The 20,151-nt window shown below is 43.2% G+C and overlaps 1 protein-coding gene across 4 annotated transcripts in view; it reads right to left on the bottom strand.

The window, feature by feature from the left end:
* The window catches only part of CADM2 (cell adhesion molecule 2), a 1,412,134-nt gene that overhangs the window by 227,188 nt on the left and 1,164,795 nt on the right, over window positions 1–20,151 (bottom strand). For all 4 annotated transcript variants that reach the window (XM_075594001.1, XM_075594000.1, XM_075593997.1 and 1 more), the window contains one exon: window positions 19,114–19,284. In XM_075594001.1, coding sequence (XP_075450116.1) covers window positions 19,114–19,284 — 171 coding nt within the window. The remainder of the gene's footprint in view (window positions 1–19,113; window positions 19,285–20,151) is intronic.

Below are 20,151 nucleotides of genomic sequence, written 5' to 3'. Positions count from 1 at the left end.
CCCCCTTCCTTGGCACCACACAAACAACTACCAAAGAAAATATAGACAAGACACATCCCTACCCCATAAACAAAGCAGCTTCCGAAGTAATACATACCTAGGACATAAAAACAAGATCCCCTCCAGTGGGAAGGGGGAGATCCTGAGTCCTCAAGCCACAACAAAATCACAATGACATCCACAGCCCCAATAAAAATCTGCTCGCTGAATGTTAAGGGGCTCCAAAATAATAGAAAACGGAGACTTGCACTCAACGATATGAAAAAAACAGGGGGAGACATCATATTCCTACAGGAGACCCACTTCACATCACAGGACCCCCCAAATTTATTCAAAAAAATATTCCCGACCTGCTTTTTTGCATCATTTAGTAGTAAGAAGAGGGGTGTGGCCATCCTTATCAGACAAGGCACCCCATTTAATCATGTCAGAACAACAATGGACCCAGAGGGTAGATTCCTAATGGTATATGGCTCCCTAGCGGGCTCGGCAATCGTCCTGATCAATGTATACGCCCCAAACGAGAACCAAACAGAGTTTTTACAAGCTGTTCTCGAGGGTGTTGACCCGGGATATCTGTCATCGATGATAGTGGGAGGAGACTTTAATATGGTCTTAAACCCTACCGAGGACAGATCAACCAACATGGGCCCCCCCCCGCAAAACCCACTCCCAGATCAAGGGGAAAAGGTTCAGGGAAATCATGAGCGAATTCTCACTGGTGGATGTCTGGAGAACCCAACATCAGGGCCAGAGAGACTACACATTCTACTCAGCACCTCACCAGACTTACTCTCGAATAGACCACATCTTGACCACCAAAAATGTGATGGCGGCAGCCATAGAATCAGACATTGGCTCAATCACATGGTCAGACCATGCCCCGGTCACCTTGACTCTGTCAGTCCCCTTTGAAAAAACAACAACGTACACCTGGAGACTGAACGACTCACTACTAAATCACCCAGAGATCGAGAGAGAAGTCAGATCCTCACTTAAGGACTATTTCTCCCTCAATATGGGAACAGTCTCCTCTCCAGCAATCCTATGGGAAGCCCATAAGGCAACTATCAGAGGGAAATTTATTTCCATCGCATCCCACAGGAAAAAAGCCCGCCAAGCGCTAATCAAAGAACTCGCAGAAAGCATAAAAGCAATAGAGCAAGCTCATAAAGCACATCCCTCAAAAAAAATATACAAGTCATTAATAGATGCTAGAACAAAGCTTAGACAAACCCAGCTGGAGGACGTTGAAAAGGCCCTCAAATGGACCAAACAACTATACTATGACAAAGGCAACAAAGCTGACAGACTCTTAGCTAATAAATTAAGAGGGATACAAAAAAGATCCCAAATAACGGCGATCAAGAGTAGGTCTGGTGAGATTCAATATAGTGAAAGCAAGATTGCAGCGGAATTCACAAGATATTACACAGAACTATACAATTTGAGAGCTAAAAACGGCCGACCTGTACCGATAGCGTCAGAATCTATAACTCAATATTTAAATAAATGCCAACTCCCCTCACTGACGGAGGAGGAAAACACAGTCCTCAATGCTGAGATCTCAAAAGAGGAACTGGAAGAGGCGGTCAAATCACTAAAGCTTACTAAGTCTCCTGGCCCTGACGGTTTCACAAATATTTACTATAAAAGGTTCTTGCCAACCCTATCCACGCATCTACTAAAAATATTCAATTATTTTATGGAAGGGAATCAAATCCCCCCAACAATGTCTCTAGCCAATTTGGCTATAATACATAAGGATGGCAGAGACCCGATGCAATGTGGAAGCTACCGTCCAATCTCCCTCCTCAATAGTGATCTCAAACTATATAGCAAAATTTTGGCAAATAGGCTAAACCCAATATTACCGAGGTTAATTAATATCGACCAAGTAGGATTTGTCGCGGGGAGACAAGCCTCAGACAATACCCGAAAAATAATTAATATCATTGACCATGTTCACCTCACAGGCACCAAAGCACTCCTGTTAAGCCTGGACGCAGAGAAGGCGTTCGATAGAATAAACTGGCAATTTTTGGACCAGACTATGCGCAAATTTGGTTTTAAAGACGCATACTTAGAGGGGGTCCGTAGACTATATCAAAACCCGTCAGCCACAGTGAAACTACCAGGGGGCAATAACCACAGATTCGAGATAACAAATGGGACTCGACAGGGATGCCCTCTATCTCCTCTCCTCTTTGCGCTAACGATAGAACCACTAGCATCAGCAATACGACTCAATACGGACATCCAAGGAATAGAAATTGGAAACAGGCAGCATAAAATCTCCCTATTCGCGGATGATGTCATACTAACCCTTTCCAAAACCCAAATTTCCCTACCCAACCTTCAAAAAGAACTCCGGGATTTTGGAAAAATCTCAGGATACAAAATAAACAATGATAAGTCAGAAGCCCTAAATCTAAGTCTGCCAGAGCCAGAGGTGAAACTCCTCAAACTAAACTTCAATTACCGTTGGAGCTCCTCCTGTATCAAATACTTGGGGGTTAAGATATCGAGGAACTACCAATCCCTATACCAACATAACTATCCGACCTTATTCCATAAAATCAAACAAGATTTAGAAAAATGGGGAGGATATCAAATATCATGGATCGGGAGAATGGTCTCGGTTAAAATGAACATACTCCCTAGATTACTATACTACTTCCAGACTCTCCCGGTCCACATCCCTGGCTCAGAACTAAAAAATATCCAAAAACTAATCTTCCACTTTATTTGGCAAGGTAAAAAACCTAGAGTCCCTAGAACAGTTCTCTTGGCCTCAAGGGGGAGAGGAGGACTGGGAGTCCCAGACATCACAAAATACTACCTAGCCGCCCAACTGCGACAGGTGGTAGTCTGGAACGCAAACCCAAACCAATATTGTTGGCTGGATATTGAAACACAATATGCCGGTACGCCTTCACTGCCGGCTTGCCTTTGGTCCCTGAGCAAGGAGGACATGCAGAATAGCAAATTTAAACTAGGCCCAATGAGACACACATGGGAGACCTGGACGAAAAGCAAACTCAAGTACAAGCTCACAACACCACAATCTCAACTTATACCGATTCACAAAAATCCGAAATTCCCACCTGGCTGTGAGCCCAGACAATTTGACCAATTTCAAACCAAAAACATCAAGGTGATTGCCGACCTCTTGAGCTTCGGGGAGTTCCTGAGCTATCAAAACATACAAGCCAAATATGGAATAATAGGACTGAACGTGTTCAAGTATTTACAAATTCGACACTTTATCCAAACAATATCCCCAACATTGAAATTTCCCCCTCTCACAGGTTTCGAGCGGCTCTGCAGAGAAACAGCTCACCAGAAAGGTCTAATAACACAAATATGCGCGGAGCTAGAGAGGGGCACAGAAGCCCCCACACATGACTATATGCTGCATTGGGCAGCAGAATTGGACATAGTTATAGACCGAGAGGACTGGGAAAGTATTTGGGAAAATGCCTCAGGAACTTCTATATGTACCACAATCAGAGAAAATATTTACAAAATAATGTTCCGCTGGTATCTTACCCCAGCCAGACTAAATCAAATCTACCCCCTGGCATCCGATCTATGCTGGAGAGGCTGCGGTCAAAAGGGGGACATGGCCCACATTTGGTGGACATGTCCGGAAATTCAAAAATACTGGGAAACGACACAAAAATTAATAGAGGAGGTCACAGACCTCACAATACCCATTGAACCGCTGACCTACCTGCTGGCCAGGCCACTAGACTATCTGGACCGGCCAACAGGAAAATTAGTCTCCTTTATTCTTACGGCGGCCAGATGTGCGGTGGCTGCCGCCTGGAAGAAAGTGTCTCCCCCCTCCAAACAAACAATAATAAAAAGGGTGCAAGAAGTAATGGACATGGAGAAATTGTCGGCTTTCCTTAAAAGGTCCTCTACCTCATTCACTAATATTTGGGATCCATGGTACACCCACATGGCGCTCCTAAGACGAAACACCCCTTAACAGATCAGAGACCCAATGGACACCAAGATCCAAACCAGAACTGCCAAGAAGCTAGGGAATAAGACCTTTCCCCATTACACCCTCCCCACCCCCCCCCCCCCGCTCCACCCCTCTCTTCTCTATCCCCTCTCTGTTTCCATGCTCGCGCCGCCCCGTTGGGCCACATATGGTCAAGGAGACGTTGAGCCTTTCCTCTTTTCTTCCCAGTTAAGAAAAAAAAAAAAATGTGTATTAGGCGGGCTTACTGTTTGTATTATCTATACCCTGTAATGTCATATCTGCCTAATAAAAAAAAATTGAAACAAAAAAACACAACAACACTAATACCCACCTCCTCTACCCCCACGATTGATACCAGAGGCTGTGGTGGTCCGGGGGTCCTTAGGTGGTCCCCGTGGGTGTCTGGAGTCCCTCAGGTGGTCCCGACGGGTGTCTGGGGGCCCTCGGGGAGTCCCCATGGGTGTCTGGGGGCCCTTGGGCAGTCCCCGCATGTGTCCGGGGTTCTCAGGTGGTCCCCACGGGTGTTTGGGAGTCCTCAAGTGGTCCCCGCAGGTGTCTGTTGACCCTCGGGTGGTCCCCGCGGGTCCACACTGGCCTGGGGTACCAATCCTGTGGCAAACAAATGTGCAATACATTGAAATAAATACACCCCTCTTTGCCCCTCCCCCTCAACACATACAGTACCGTAATGAGCAAAATAACTATTATCCAGATATGGATATTAGCTCATTTGCCCCTTATAAAATAAAACATTAGCCAGCCAGCATAAATAAAGTAAATAAAGCTTTATACTTACCCCTGTCATCATGAAGTGCATCCTCATCAGAATACTCCAGGTCCATGTCCTCCATTGCCAGCAAGAATACAAGAAAAAATACAATCAATGGCCCCTAACCCCTTAATCACCTTAGTGGTTAATAACTGATATAATAATTAAGGGGTTAACCCACCCTCCCCCACTACCCACCAGGGAGGCCTAGCCCCCAACTCCCGGGACCACAATACCACCCTCTACCCATTGATTTGCACAGTGGTACATCATACCCATATAATATACACATGATAAGCCACTATAGCTGTCAATGGTCACCATAATAAAAAAGCATGAAGGCCATAATAATAAATATTACACAATAATAAAAGAGATACTGTACACAAGCACTTAAACACCCAAAGTCAAGAAATAAAAGCACTAGCATACCAATTAAATAAATAAATAAATAAAAGCACTAGCCAACCAATTAAAAAAAAGCACCAGCCAACCAATTAAATAAATAAATAAAAGCACAAGCCAACCAATCAATTTAATAAATAAAAGCACTAACCAACAAAACAATTAGTGACTTAAACCAGTAGCAAACTAAACAATTTATTCATTTAAGATGCTAACCAATCCTAAAATGTACTTAAAACAAGCCATCCAAAATCCAAACAATTGAATCCAAACAATAAAAACAAATCGAAAAAATAACAATCAATTAAAAACAAGCATTTGCCATAAAATGCATTGGCTGTCACAGGGGCACAGATGAATACATTATAAGTCAATGGGCAATCACAAACATAAAAATAAATAAATACAATGAAAAAAATTGAAAAAAAGAAATTTACATGCATTTAATATTTCTCTTACCTTAAAAGTTTTCACCCTCCGAATCCCGTTGTATGTACAAGCTCTGGTACCGCAACGTCATTACCCGCAATCCAACGCCATCCACCTTGAAGACCAGCATCAGGTAAAAAAAAATCTTCTTTGTTTTATCTTCTATCGCCGTCTTCTTTCTTCATCAGTCATTATTTTCTTCTTTTCTTTAATCTTCTTTCTTCATCTTTCAATCCAAAACCCCATGGTAAATCCAGAACAGGATGTTCTCTCATCGGCTTCTTGGGGTAAAATTAGACGTGCAGGCCTTATATATTGGATGCTGTATCATGCTGTATCATGTGCCTGCCTCATTTTATTTTTAAGGATGTGACGTCATCTCCAATGGAGGTACGTCACATCCTAAAAACCACATGGCTATATCATATGGTATTACAGCCAATGGGATTGAAGACAATCCCATTGGTTGCTTTACCTTGTGATAGGTTACATTAGTTCAAAAGGATGCGACATCATCCCTTAAAGTGACATTTCCTGGCATGTGGATTTGGGAGAGACTCACCAATCTAGAGCCACGATAGGCATCGATAAACTAATCACGACTACAAGAATTGCACGAGTTTCAGAACATGCTGATAAGTGGCTTATCGCTGCTCACCCGGCGATCTTTTTTTGACGGCTGTAAAATTTGGCCATTCATTCCTTTATCACCCACTTATCGAGGCTTATAGAATCGCAGTAGGCATTTTTGCTGAAAAGTGCTTGATACGTGCTTATGAACGCTTATAGCATAGGCCCCTAAATTATGTAAGGTAGTAGAGTTATAGCAGGATGTAATTTCTCTCCAGAAGGACTTGGATAGACTGGAAACTTTGGCAGGTAAATGCCAAATTTGGTATTATTCAGATAAGTGTAAGGTTATACATTTGGAAAATAAGAATAAACAGGCAACTTTCAAATTAAATGAATCCTTGATGGAGAAGGATTTAGGAGTGCTGGAAGACTGCAGGCTTAGCAATAGTGCCCAAAGTCAAAGAGTAGCTCCAAAGACAAATAAGATTGTATCTTGCATTAAATGGGGAATGGGTGGAAGGGAAGTAAACATAATTATACACCTCTTTAAAGCATTAGTAAGACCACGCCTTGAATATGTATGTATTTATTTATATTGCGCCATTAATGTACTGTACAAAGCGCTTCACAGCAGTAATATACGTGACAATCATATACAGTAAATAACAAATAATATAAATAACACATAAGGGGGAGAAGTGCTTCAGACATAAAAGTAACATTTAGGAAAAGGAGGCCCTGCTCCGATGAGCTCACAATCTAATTTGTTGGTAGGAAGAACATACAGAGACAGTGGGAGGGCGTTCTGGTAAGTGCATCTGCAAGGGGCCAAGGTTACTATATGCGGTATTAATTATATAATATTGATATAAATGAGAAAAAGCACAGACTCAATAAGTATAGTCCAGATCCAACAAGATGATGTAGGCCGTTTTGTCAAAATAGATATTCAAACCGTAAAGTCTGTGCTGAATCAGCACACCAACCTTCGTTCCCATTGTGGTTTTCCTTGTCTTTTTCTCTTCTCCTGTGTTTTTCCCTATACCTCTATATTTAGGGTCAATTTTTGAATTACCCACTTGTGTGACATTGTTCCATGTTTAAATATATCTTGTGCTTTCATGTACGTTTGAAATTATTCTATTAGTCTGTGAGTGCTGGAACACCCTATTGTGTTTTGGTTATAAATTAGATACAGTATGTTCAATAAAAGGTTGGACATCTTTTTACGAAGGAAAGGTATATAAGAATATACCAAATAAGTTAACATGGGATGAATGTTGACCCAAGGCGTTATCTGATTGCCAATATTTGGAGTCAGGAAGGAATTTATTTTCCCCCTCGTAAGGCCTCGGCCATGCTCCCTGCTGGCGTGCTGAGGCGCGCTGAGGCGCAGGAAAAGCGGGTGCTTTCCCTGGCCATGCGGTTGCTTACCGCATGCGCTGTCAGCGGGCCGTCAGGAGGCGGGCCGGGGGCGGGCGGGCGCGTCACTGGCCGGGGGCGGCCCAGTGACATCCCGGAGCTGGTTCGCCCTCATTGGGCGAACCGCTCACGTGACCGGCCTGTCGCGGAAGGCAAGCGGGGGAATTTTAAATTCCCCTAAGACCTGCGCTTCCGCGCGCTTGCGGAAGCGCAGGTGAGCCCCTACTAAAGCCGCTCTAATTGCAGCTGCAGGGGCTCAGTGCTGAGCTGGAGCGCGTTAGCGCGCTTCCGCCAGCAAGCATGGAACATGGCCGAGGCCTAAGATATCATTAGGTGATATTAAACTGTGTTTTTTGTTTGCCTTTTTCTGGATCAACATAGGTATGTTTCATCTAAATTTAGCATACTGTACTGTAAGTGAAACTTGATGGACATATGTCTTTTTTCAAACCGATCTACTATGTAACTATGTAACATACAAGTAAAACATTAAACCATCTTCTCCTTTATTAAATGGAAGCAAATTGATTAGTTTTATACAGAATTGTTTTTCACCACATATTTTCCTGCTACAGTTCTAATTTTTGTTACATTGTGTGTTCTGGAAAAAGCTATTTTATGCTTTAAAATAAACTTTCCTGCCACAGAGTGGAGCATAAATCAACTACATAACAGCATCACAAATTTCAGTTGGAATTACAGAAGTGCCTTCTGTACTCTTTCAAAAGCCTGATTACATAGAGAATAATGGGTAAGTAACTTCAGTGTATATGTTATAGAGTTTTTCTTCACAAAGTCCAAACGTGTGATGACCCACATACTTGAGATATAAATTATGTCAAATGGTATTTAGCCCTTTCAGTACTAGAAAGACCTTTAATACATTGCTAGGCAGCACAATGCCCTAAAATGCATTGCAGGCCTATCTAGCAATACAAATTTCCAGATAAAAAAGATGTGCCAGTTATTTTATTATTTCTGCCTGGCACTCCCTCTAAAGTTGAGTAAAAAACAACAATTCACAGGTGCTGTGTTGAATGCTGTCTCTGCAGGAGCATAAGGCTTTGTCCCCGTTGGCGCTGAGTGCGCTCATGCTTGGAGAGGTCTCCAAGCATGAGCGGCGGGTGTCCTTAAAATTTTCGCAAGCGCTCGCGCGGGGAGGGGGGGGGGAGGTGGGGTGGGATGACGGGGTTACGCTGCAGGGGAAGATGAGCACACTAGAAAGTTTAAAAAATGTGTTTACCTAAGCGCCGAGCACCGGTGAGCGTGTATGCCTGCGCATACGCGTGCGCGCATCGTGTGAGCAGGGACTTGCATATATATAGACACAAGAATGGGTATATTTATTAAAAAAGAAGCTGTCCCTAGGAAGTACACTTACAGGATGCTAAAAAACACAAACATTGGAGAGAAATCTCTAAGGAGAGTCATCTACAGGAGTGGAGGTGTCCGTATACGATACTGTGCACCTGATAATCAAAGATGTCTGCATGCAGCTCCTGACACGAGTTCACAGCATTTTAGCACCTCACTGTGCCTCATGTCCTTTAGAAAGCGGGTTGGGAATCCATCTGCATAGCAGCTTGCATAGGACAGCTCTGTAGTATGAGACAGCCCTTTATACTTCTACAAAAGTTGTTTAACGACGAAACGCGTAAGGCGGTCCTAATCCCCAGTGACACGGCACTTTTAGCCACTGGACAGGTCCTCTGTGAGGTTTGAGACTATTCTGTTCCTCTAATGAACTGTGGTTCAGTGAAAATCTGGAGGAACTGTTGCGATTCCTGTCTCGGCGTAGCAGGGGAATTGAATTCAGTGTGCTCTGATAACACTTCCGGTCTGCGAGCGGAGCGGAGGACGTGCAACACAGATCTCACGTGTGGAGCCAGTGGAAGATATTGTGAAACATGTACAGCGTAGCTGGGGACGGACGGAGTATTATACGAAATGCGAGTGACTTGCTGTTATTTGTGAGTTGAACCATTGATGATTTTTATAGTGTAAACTGCCTTTCACCCACCTGCTGCCCTCCCATCTCTGCCTTTCACCCACCCGCTGCCCGCACTCACGCCGCCCTTCCGCCTCTGCCTTTCACACACTCGCCGCCCGCACTCACAATGCCATTCCGCCTCTGCCTTTCACACACTCGCCACCCGTACTCACGCCCCTGTCTTCTGCCCGCACTCACGCCCCTGCCTTTCACCCAACTGCCGCCCGCACTCCCTCCTCTGCGTTTCACCCATCCGCTGCACTCCCGCCTTTCACCCACCTGCCACCCACACTCATGCCGCACTCCCGCCGCCTCCCACCTCTGCCTTTCACCCACCTGCCGCCTCACACCACGGAACACCCGCCACCCGCACTCAGACACACTCGGCACACATTCGCCGCCTCCCGCCCCTACGCACCAACATCACTGACCAGCCGCCGCAACCACTCACCACCCTCCACCCACCGGCGCCTCCCGCCGCACTCACACCCCTACGCACCGACATCATGGACCAGCCACCGCCCGCACGCACCAGACACCCACCGCCTCACAGACGGTCACACCCTAGTGGGAACGCCACCCCCAGCCCGCACGCAACACCCACCCGCAACACACACTCAGCAGCCACACACCACCTCACACCCCTTCCCACCCTAGCAGGACCGCCACACCATACTCACCAGCCTCTCGCCGCATCACACCCTAGTGGGACACCCACCCACCACTCACTACTCACCCGCCATCCGTACTAAACACCCACCACCCGCACAGAACACCCACCCGCCACCTCACACCCTAGTGGGACACACACCTCACATTTACACATCACTTATGTCACAAAAATTTACATTGTACTGTGGTGTGTTTACAATCAACCATTTTAAAACAACAACATCATATGACATTTTCTTCCAACTTTCTTTTCAACATTATTATACAACCTTTACACCAAATATTCATCCTATTCTTCCCCTATTTATAAATAATACTACCTATTACGGATTTACATCCCGGGCAACGCCGGGTATATCAGCTAGTATATATATATATACATGTAGAGGTATCAGTACCGTGTTAGCCGAGCTTCAATAATCAAAAAATAAATAGATGATACCATTCTGTGGCTAACGAAGTGCTTTTATTTGTGCGAGCTTTCGAGATACTGTACACTGATCTCTTCTTCCGGCGATGTTACAATGAAGCAAGCAAAAGGTATACTTAAAAACAGTGTCTCTTGGAATGTTATCTGTGCTAGTCCTTCCCCCGGTGTGGATGTGTTTTATGGCTGGAGGTGTCAAAAGGTTCCTGAAAGCAAGTGATGTAAGAGTATGTGTGTGTATCTGCATGAATATAAATGAATGGAGAGCCCACAGTGTATACAGTGCTTTACGAAAGGTGTGTGTGGAGTGGGAGTGGAAATAAATGGTGTGCGTAGGTGTGGAAATGTGAGAGATTGTTGCAAAACTAAAAGTGTGTGTGGATACTATGTGGTCCCTATAGGTGTATAGGGATGGAAAAACAAGGAGTATCAGTATGTGTAAGAGACAGCTGTGTGTGCATACATATAGCACAGTATGTACAGACATGGCCTATAGCGCTCATGGGAAGAGAGTTCACTTGTGTCAGTAATGACTCATAAAATTTCGATCTCTGTTTAGGCCACCGCTAAGTGTCCCGAACAGTTGCATAAATTTGTATTCATGCAACCGTCTCTCTTTCGGTGTTTTAAGGTTACCTTTGAGTATGGCAACCCTCAGATCGTTCATCTTATGGCCAGAGTCAGAGAAATGTTCGCCGACAGGACTGTCTCTTGTTCCGCGCGTGTAGGTTCATTCTCTTGTTTAGCCCCTGCCCTGTCTCACCTATGTAGTAGCTGCCCCCTGGGCATTTCATGCACATGATGAGGTACACGACATTGCTGGAGGAACAGGTGAACCTTCCTCTGATTTTGTATTCCCGATTCCTGTTTGGTATTTGTATTGTGTCCGCTGTGTAGAGCATTGCGCAGTTTTGCATCTTGGGTCCTGCCATGGTTTCGTCCCGCATTCAGTTGTACTGCTGAATACTTTACTCCTCACCATAATATTCTTGAGATTATGGGGTTGTCTGTATGATAATAAGGGTGCTTCAGGGAAGACCTGTTGCAGTCTTGTATCTTCCTGAGGATGGGTTGTAGTTTCCTGGCGATCTTGCGTAGGGCTCCTAGGTGTGGGTTATATGTGACCACCAAAGGTACCCTGTCGCTTGTCTCCTTCTGTTTGTATTCAAGGAGATCACTTCTTTTATATATATATATATATATATATATTATGAAAAAGGTGATAAAAACCCTTCCACTGTAGCATATAGCAAAATATCACATGTGAGCACATTCACATGTCTTATACAGGTCTGCAATACTGCTTTTCACCGTTATCACCTAGCATACAGTGCTTCCACTGCAGCAAGGGATTCGAGGAAATTACATTCAAATGAGCACAAAGTCTAAGACGTGAATGTGGTCATAAGTGATATTTTTATTTGCTATATGCTATATGGTGGAGGGTTTTCACCCACCATAACTTATGTAATGCGTGGTGAAACGTACCAAGCCTTAAATTGCAAAACCAGTACAACCAGACTCTCACTTACGAGACCCAAAAGGTCAAAAAAAGCTGTGTGTGCTGTGCACGCGCATAGTAAGTGAAACTTCATTGACTTTTGTCACAGAAATTGACTTATAACGCGCGTGCTCGGCACACATGTGTCAGTGTGTCAGTCAGTGAGTATGTATGTGTTTGTTTGTGTGTGTGTGTGTCAGTCAGTGTATGTATCTGTGCCGGTCAGTGTATGTATCTGTACCGGTCAGTGTGTGTATTTGTGTCAGTCATTTTGTGTGTGTGTGTGTGTGTGTGTGTGTGTGTGTGTGTGTGTGTGTGTGTGTGTGTGTGTGTGTGTGTGTGTGTGTGTGTGTGTGTGTGTGTGTGTGTGTGTATGTCTCTCTCTCTCTGTGTTGTGTGAATGTCTCTCTGTGTCGGTCAGTGAGTGTATGTGTGTCAGTCAGTGTGCGTGCGTATGTGTGTCAGTCAGTGTGCGTATGTGTGACAGTCAGTGTGCGTGCGCGCGCGTCAAAGTGTGCATGCGTCAGTGTGTGTGTGTGTGTGTGTGTGTGAGTGTATGTCTCTCTCTCTCTGTGTTGTGTGAATGTCTCTCTGTGTCGGTCAGTGAGTGTATGTGTGTCAGTCAGTGTGCGTGCGTATGTGTGTCAGTCAGTGTGCGTATGTGTGACAGTCAGTGTGCGTGCGCGTGCGTCAAAGTGTGCATGCGTCAGTGTGTGTGTGTATGTGTTTATTGGCAGCAGTACCAGCATCATGAATGTTGAGCGGGTGGGGGAGCTCACAGTGGGGGGGAAGGAATAGGCACATCATTCAGGGGCGGTGTTCGGTACATCACTGGGGTGTGCGTGCGTGTGTCAGTGTGTGTCAGAGTGTGCGCGTGCGTGCGTCAGTGTGTGCGCGTGCGTGCGCGTGCGTCAGAGTGTGTGCGCGTGCGTCAGAGTAAGTGTGTGTGTGTCAGTCAGTGTGTGTGTGCGTCAGAGTAAGTGTGTGTGTGTCAGTCAATGTGTGTGTCAGTCAATGTGTGTATGTCAGTGTGTGCGTGTCTGTCAGTGTGTGTGTGTCTGTCAGTGTATGTGTATCTCTCTGTGTGTACCGTATGTCTCTCTGTCTGTGTCCTGCCCCCTCTCTCCTGACTCCCCCCACCCCCGACGGAGCTGCGGACCCGGGGGGCTCAGTCTAAGTCTTGTGAGCAGATACCCCCCCACCCCCCGGCGGCGCGCTCAAGCTCCCCCCTTCCCCACCCCCCGGCGGCACGCTCAAGCTCCCCCCTTCCCCACAACCCGGTGGCGCGCTCAAGCTCCCCTTCCCCACAACCCGGCGGCGCGCTCAAGCTCCCCCCTTCCCCACAACCCGGCGGCGCGCTCAAGCTCCCCCCTTCCCCACAACCCGGCGGCGCGCTCAAGCTCCCCCCTTCCCCACAACCCGGCGGCGCGCTCAAGCTCCCCCCCCGGCGGCGCGCTCAAGCTCCCCCCTTCCCCACCCCCCCCCGGCGGCGCGCTCAAACCACCCTATTCCCAGGCGCCGCTGCCAGCCGCTTCTGCGCATGCGTGGCGCGCGGCATGGCAGTGGGCGGGGAACAGCGCCGCAGAGGAGTCTCCCGCCCGGCGGCAGAGGAGTGTCCAGCCCCGCGGCAGAGGACTCTCCAGCCCGTGTATCCTGTGGCAGCAAGCCCACCTGCGGAGGTATGTGTATGTAATTATGTGTGTTTGTTTGTGTCAGTGTGTTTGAGTGTGTTTGCTCCGGGGGCAGGGGGACTTGCAGGGTGACAGAGGAGTGCAAAGCCGGGGCCATGAGTGTTTGCTCCGGGGGCAGGGGGACTTGCAGGGTGACAGAGGAGTCTGTATGCTTCTGACATAAGAGGAATAACAGCGGTGGGACCGGAGCAGCTTCAGACAGCTGACGGAGTTCCCCCACCAGCGCCTGACGTCACTGGGACGTATAGTAGCGTTAGGAGCGGCGGCGGCGGCGGCATATGTCTGCGGCCGTGTGGGGGGAGCGGGGGCCATTAGGAGCGGCGCCGGCGGCTATCGCCGCCGCCGCCGCCGCCGCATCTGATTTGTGGAGCGGGTGTGATGTCAGTGTTGGGGTCGGGCTGAGCCAGAACACAGCCCGGCCTCAACTGCCAGCACTGACGTCACATCCGTTTCATTTCTGTCTCCACAATTCTTTTTTGCCCTAGTTTGAATGAGGTGCCACTAAGGAAGTTTCACTTCAAAAAGCTGTCAGTGAGTAAGTTTACTGGCTATGCATCTTAACCCAGGCTGTGCTGAAAAGCTGTGTAATGCAGCAAGCATAAACTTATAAGGGTTCCATGTAAAAATAGATTTGAGGCAAAATGTGACATATTGTGTGCTCATTTGCATGTAATTTCCCAGAATCCCTTGCTGCAGTGGGGAAAAAAGTCAGGATTTCTGCTTTAAGAAGATTTGAAAAATGTTTTTGACAACAATATTTCTTAAAAAAATAAAACAAATGAAGCATTTTATAAGGATATACAAAAAAAGCATTTTTTAAACTGACTTAGGAGTGTTTAATTTTTCTATGTGCTGCTTTGATGTTACTGTATCTGATTTAAATAATGATTTTATTACTGTTAACTTTCTAAGACTATTACCTTATTGTTGTTCTAACTCCATTCTATGTAACAACTAATTTAAGTTTGTAAAACTTTCCTTGTTAAAATGTTGCTCAAGACACAATAATTACTGTATTCTAGAGGATGAATACAAATATCATATTATATTAATTGTATAAAAAATGTACTTTTTTCTTTTTTTCTTATCATTCCTAAATGTAAGAGAAAACGATATAATGTACAAACTAATTAGTGTTTAGTTACAGGAAATTGTATTATCTTATACCAGTGTTACTGTTTTATTGTAGTTCATATGCAGTAAAAGTGGCTTAAAATGAGAAACTCAATTGGTACTGTATCACATGGCATTGTTGAAACATTATTACGTTTAATTAGGTATTCAGCCACACTACCTCACAACTAATATGGGAACCTAATCACAAAAATATAATGTTGGGGGTGAGAGAAAAACACATATTCAGTATCTCCAACTTTCATTAAAGGCTAGTTAGGAGATCATATCTTACAACAAACATTAATATAATTACCTTTAAACTAACAGTGCACCCTGACCTCAAAAACATAATCTAGATAGTTATTGGTGGTTAGAAAAAATACCATGCAAGATGTAATTTTGTGAGCTATCCTGAAAATATCCAGCAGTAAGAGATGAGAAATAAATCAAATGGAGCACTACATTAACAAATCAGTGTCTTTGACAAATAATACATGGGGTCTATCTATAAAGATATTTTTTTTAACAAAATAAAAGCACATATTGTCTCCAAAAATCTACTTATTGTATCACCTACAATCCTTAACAGCATATGTTGTTAAAGATGTAACTAACATTCTAGCACCCATTATGTGCAGTAAGGCACTACAGTACATTGTACAATTTGGTGCATAAATTGTGCAATTTTGCATCTCAAGGCTCCATTGAATTGCAAATTGTACTAGAATATGTTTAAACTCCCACTAGTGGAAATACGTTATTGTGCAATAACGGTTGCAATAGTGTTGACTAGATCTGTATGTCGTGATTCATGTTCTTACATTTGGCACACGTTCTTGTTCTTTGTCTGGTGTATCATGTTGATACATACAGTATGTGTGCATTAGGAATGGTTTGCATCTATTCCCATTTAATGTTTACACCAAGAGAAACTTTGACAATTTGATGCATTTCTGGTGCACAAAAGTGGTGCATGTGTGTCATTTTTCTATATACAGTATATATCCTTAGCATAAATGCATCACCGACAACATCTAAACTCTGCCTCTAACTCTGTCATCATTTTTTCTTGGTGAAGATAAAGTTGACACATCAAACCAGTTTTATACATTGGCGTGCCAAAACACATCACTTTGTTACTCTACTGTGTAACTCTACTGTTTACATACATACTGTACCACATGATTAGCTATTTTCCTCTCATCACTAGATGTCATCAAGTACAAGACTGTATTTGGTATTTAGTCCACCCTTTACGCTCTGGACTACAAAGGTGATTATATGGTACCACTTATAAATACCATACAGCCACTTTGTATATCAGCGTTCAGTTAGGAGTGTCTACAGAATTTGGTCTTTTTGTTAGTCCAACCTTATTTTATCTCTATTGATACTATTAAAGTTTAATTAGTTCATCATTACATTCGAATTTGGAGTGCTACAATAGGGGCCTTCTTTCTATCCTTGTTTTCTTATAAGGTTCTGTTCATATACGCTATTAGCCCCAGCACCCAGTTCCTAATTGACAGTCACTAGAGTGTATTTCCCCCTTCCCCCTATCCTTATTATCTACTGTGCATCAAAATTGCTTTTAGTGATACTTAATGTTGCCCCCAAAATGTAGCAACTAGAGTCTCATGCCGAAGTTCCTAAATGGTTTCAAAATGAAAACCAAAGATTTAAAGTATTTTTCTGATTGACACAAGAAAATATAATATTTTTTCTACAATATTATTTTTTATACGCATTCTTGATTTGTTGGTAATAAAGAACACAGGGTGATATTTTCTACATGACTCATATTTACATTTTACTCTGATGGTACACATACATTATTACATATCATATAAATGTTGGTGACTGATAAAGAATTGATAATGGATCACTGTAGCTTTATCAGTAATTACTATATTTCCTTTCAGGCTTTTTTTGTGCAAAGTGCGTTTCTGTCTATATTGTAAGCAGATGCAAAATCCCACAAAGCAAGAAATGAGTCTGAGTTGACTGGCTTTTTCTTTGATTCCAGTCGCACTCCTGCAGTGCAGAGACAGACTGAATGTTGAAGAAACATAGAATATGCAAACTTTTGATATATTTTGTAAGATGACTGCACCCACAGCATGTTTTAGGGGAATAAGAAACATGAAAGCGAGCACCATAACAACTACTGTACTGTAGTTGCCCTTTCTGAAAACAACATATTAATCAGCAATGATGGTGGCCGATGCAGTATTCCAACCATTTAGCTACATTATTTCTATAACACTGATATACTGACAGTAATTTACTATTTCATTAATTTATTGCATTGCAGAAGCCAGTTAATTGTGGCCTTCATCTTTGAGTGCAATTGATAGGTTTTGATTTTTTCTCTCCAATTTTGCTTCACCATCTTTCATTTGAACTATGTCACTGTCATAACAAGGTTCGAGATCTACTAGGATTATTCCTACATTTTTTGTTAATTATTTAGTGGGGAACAAAGGCTCTATAACTTACTTTAAAAAACAGTTCTTTCCACTCAATCAACATATCTCCACTCTGCCTTCTATTAACACTTTGGGACCTATTTTAATTGCTTCGATAGGTGACTTATAAAGCATTTTGAGCATTTCTCGAACTACTCTGCAAGTGCAGCTATTCAGAAAGCTCAGTTAACATGCAAAACTCGCTTGAGAAGTGCTTCTTCCAGATTGGTCCCGCTCCCGCTCAGACAAACCTTGCAGGAGCTAAAAAGATGCTCAAACTCGCATTTCTTGTGAAATTGAGCTATTCTAGTAGCTCTGCGATCTCATCTGCAACTCGCAAGCTACTCACAGGTTCACATCTCACCACCTGAAGGGTGTCGAGATGGGATCCGCGATGTGACTGAAGAAAAAATAGTTTTTTACTGCATCAGATTGAAGCTGGGTGTCTCCGAAGCTGATACGCATTAAAACTAGCTCCGAAGACTCCCTGCTTCCATCCTATGTAATACATATATAAAAATACATTTACAGGCAGTTTTATTAGCTTAGCGGCTAACCACTAAGGTAATGAAAGGGTTAACTCCTCCCGCAACCTTCCTGGTAGGCTTAACCACACACCCTGGGGAAACTACCCCCTTCACTTACCGCCTCTACCCCCAACAAACCAGGTACTCTAGTTTAACCCCTTCATTACCTTAGGGGCTACCAGCTAAGATAATGAGATGTTATTTGATTTTAATAACATACCGGCACCCCATATCGGAGTCTGTAACTCGGGAAGCAGGGGGACTCCGGGGGTGAAATTAATGAGGTTCAGCTCCTGAGACCCCTTTCTTCAATACTGTGTTATTAAAATCAAATAAAAACAGTGTGATCGCCTGTAAAAACTCTGCAGGGTGATGCCGCTCTTACAGACTGGAGGCAGATCGCAGCAGTACAACTTAGAAAAAACACTGAGATAAGGACACTGCTATCCCAAGCGGTATTGGCATTTTCCTACCTCATGGTTTCTGACTCGCGATAACTCTTTCTGAATACCATGATAACATAAATGTCAGACCGTGAGGTGGGGTCATGCCAAACCATTCAATTTGGCAATGCTTTTATAGAAACTGCTAGAATAAGCCCCTTTGTGTCCATGAGGCATGTCACATCTTGCAGTGCAATGGGTCACAGGTTCCTGTAACAATGAGGGGTTAAAAATATAATATCGTCTTAATGATCTCATGAATCGAATTAAGACTAATGTTAACTACTGTATAATGAGAATATTCATTAGCTCATAATTTGAAGTGGTTTTAACCATTTGGAAATTGACACGTTTTCCCTCGGTCAAATTGATAAAATTGCTTAATACCTTAGATTTTTACTAGCATCCAAAAACTGACTACAGCTTTTGAAATGATATTAAAGTGCCCTAAAGTAGCCACGGTGAGTTGTATACCCTTTTAGTAATGATATAGTTTTGCATTTGTACACTACAATTTAAAATTGGCAAGGGATTGATAAATCGCACTGCAGCACAATTTGACAAACAATGTGTATTATTTGAATGAGATTTAAAGTAAAAGTTCAAATGATACATTTCAGTTGAGACATCATTTAATCACCACATGTAGTTATATAGTAACAATGCACACAATTTGTACTTACAGTGGATTTCTAAAATCTGCATCGCTATCTGTGGTGTGGAGTTCAAGGATTCATGGTCTACTCTGCAACTTAGTACGGCTCCATCATCTCTGCGTTCACCTCGGAAATTCAGAATGCTAATAATGGTAAATGTCCTGCCATTATTATCCTTTTCTTGTAATTTTTGCACATCTGTATTGTAAAGGAGGCAAATTAAGAGCAAGTATTAATGCAATCCAGCATGCCCAACCAACAGATACCCTCACTTCTGCTTGGAAAAAGTCTACAATTCTCAAATATACTGTAACTTTACAATCAAAATTAATTAAAAGTTCATATCTTTCTGAATACTTAAGTTATATATTTTGTACGATACACGGTGCATTTATTTAGCAGTGCTATACCATAACAAACATTACAGTGCAACAAGACACCTCACAGCCTATTCAAGTAAATAGCCCATACATGTTTGTGTATGGTATATGTATGGAATACAGTATGTATGGCAGTATATGGAATAGCATTGCTTAGTAAATATGGTTCTCTGTGTTTGCAGCAAATGTATCAATTACCTTGTCTCCAAAAAAAAACCTCATATCTTTGCAGTAGGTTTATCAATTATTTGAAGCCTTAAAAAAAAAAATTGGCAAAAGTTAAACACAAAATATATTTTTATGGAAACAATTGAAAACAAACAACTTTGAAATTCAAGATTATCACCTACAGTACACAAACAAATCTCTACAATGTATGCATTGACTCGTCGGAAAGCTAAGCTACAGCACAGTACTTAACCAGACATGCTTTGCTGTAGTGCAGTGTATTACAGTAACAATTGACAATACATTTCCCTTACATAAAACTTAATTTCAGATTATTTATAATTGTCTTCTGAAAGCTTTCAGTAATTGTTTAATAGCTGAACTTTATTTAACGACCACCTCCAATTTATTAGATTTTTAGACAACCCTTAGAAACACCAGAAAAACTCCAAAACAGTTTTTGAGTTAATATTAGCTTCCTGAATTAATCTGACAAGGGAAACATTTTTATAGAAAA

This window comes from Ascaphus truei, chromosome 3 (assembly GCF_040206685.1).
Source record: "Ascaphus truei isolate aAscTru1 chromosome 3, aAscTru1.hap1, whole genome shotgun sequence".
NCBI classification, from domain to species: Eukaryota; Metazoa; Chordata; class Amphibia; order Anura; family Ascaphidae; genus Ascaphus; species Ascaphus truei.
This window is presented reverse-complemented; position numbering and strand designations above follow the sequence as displayed.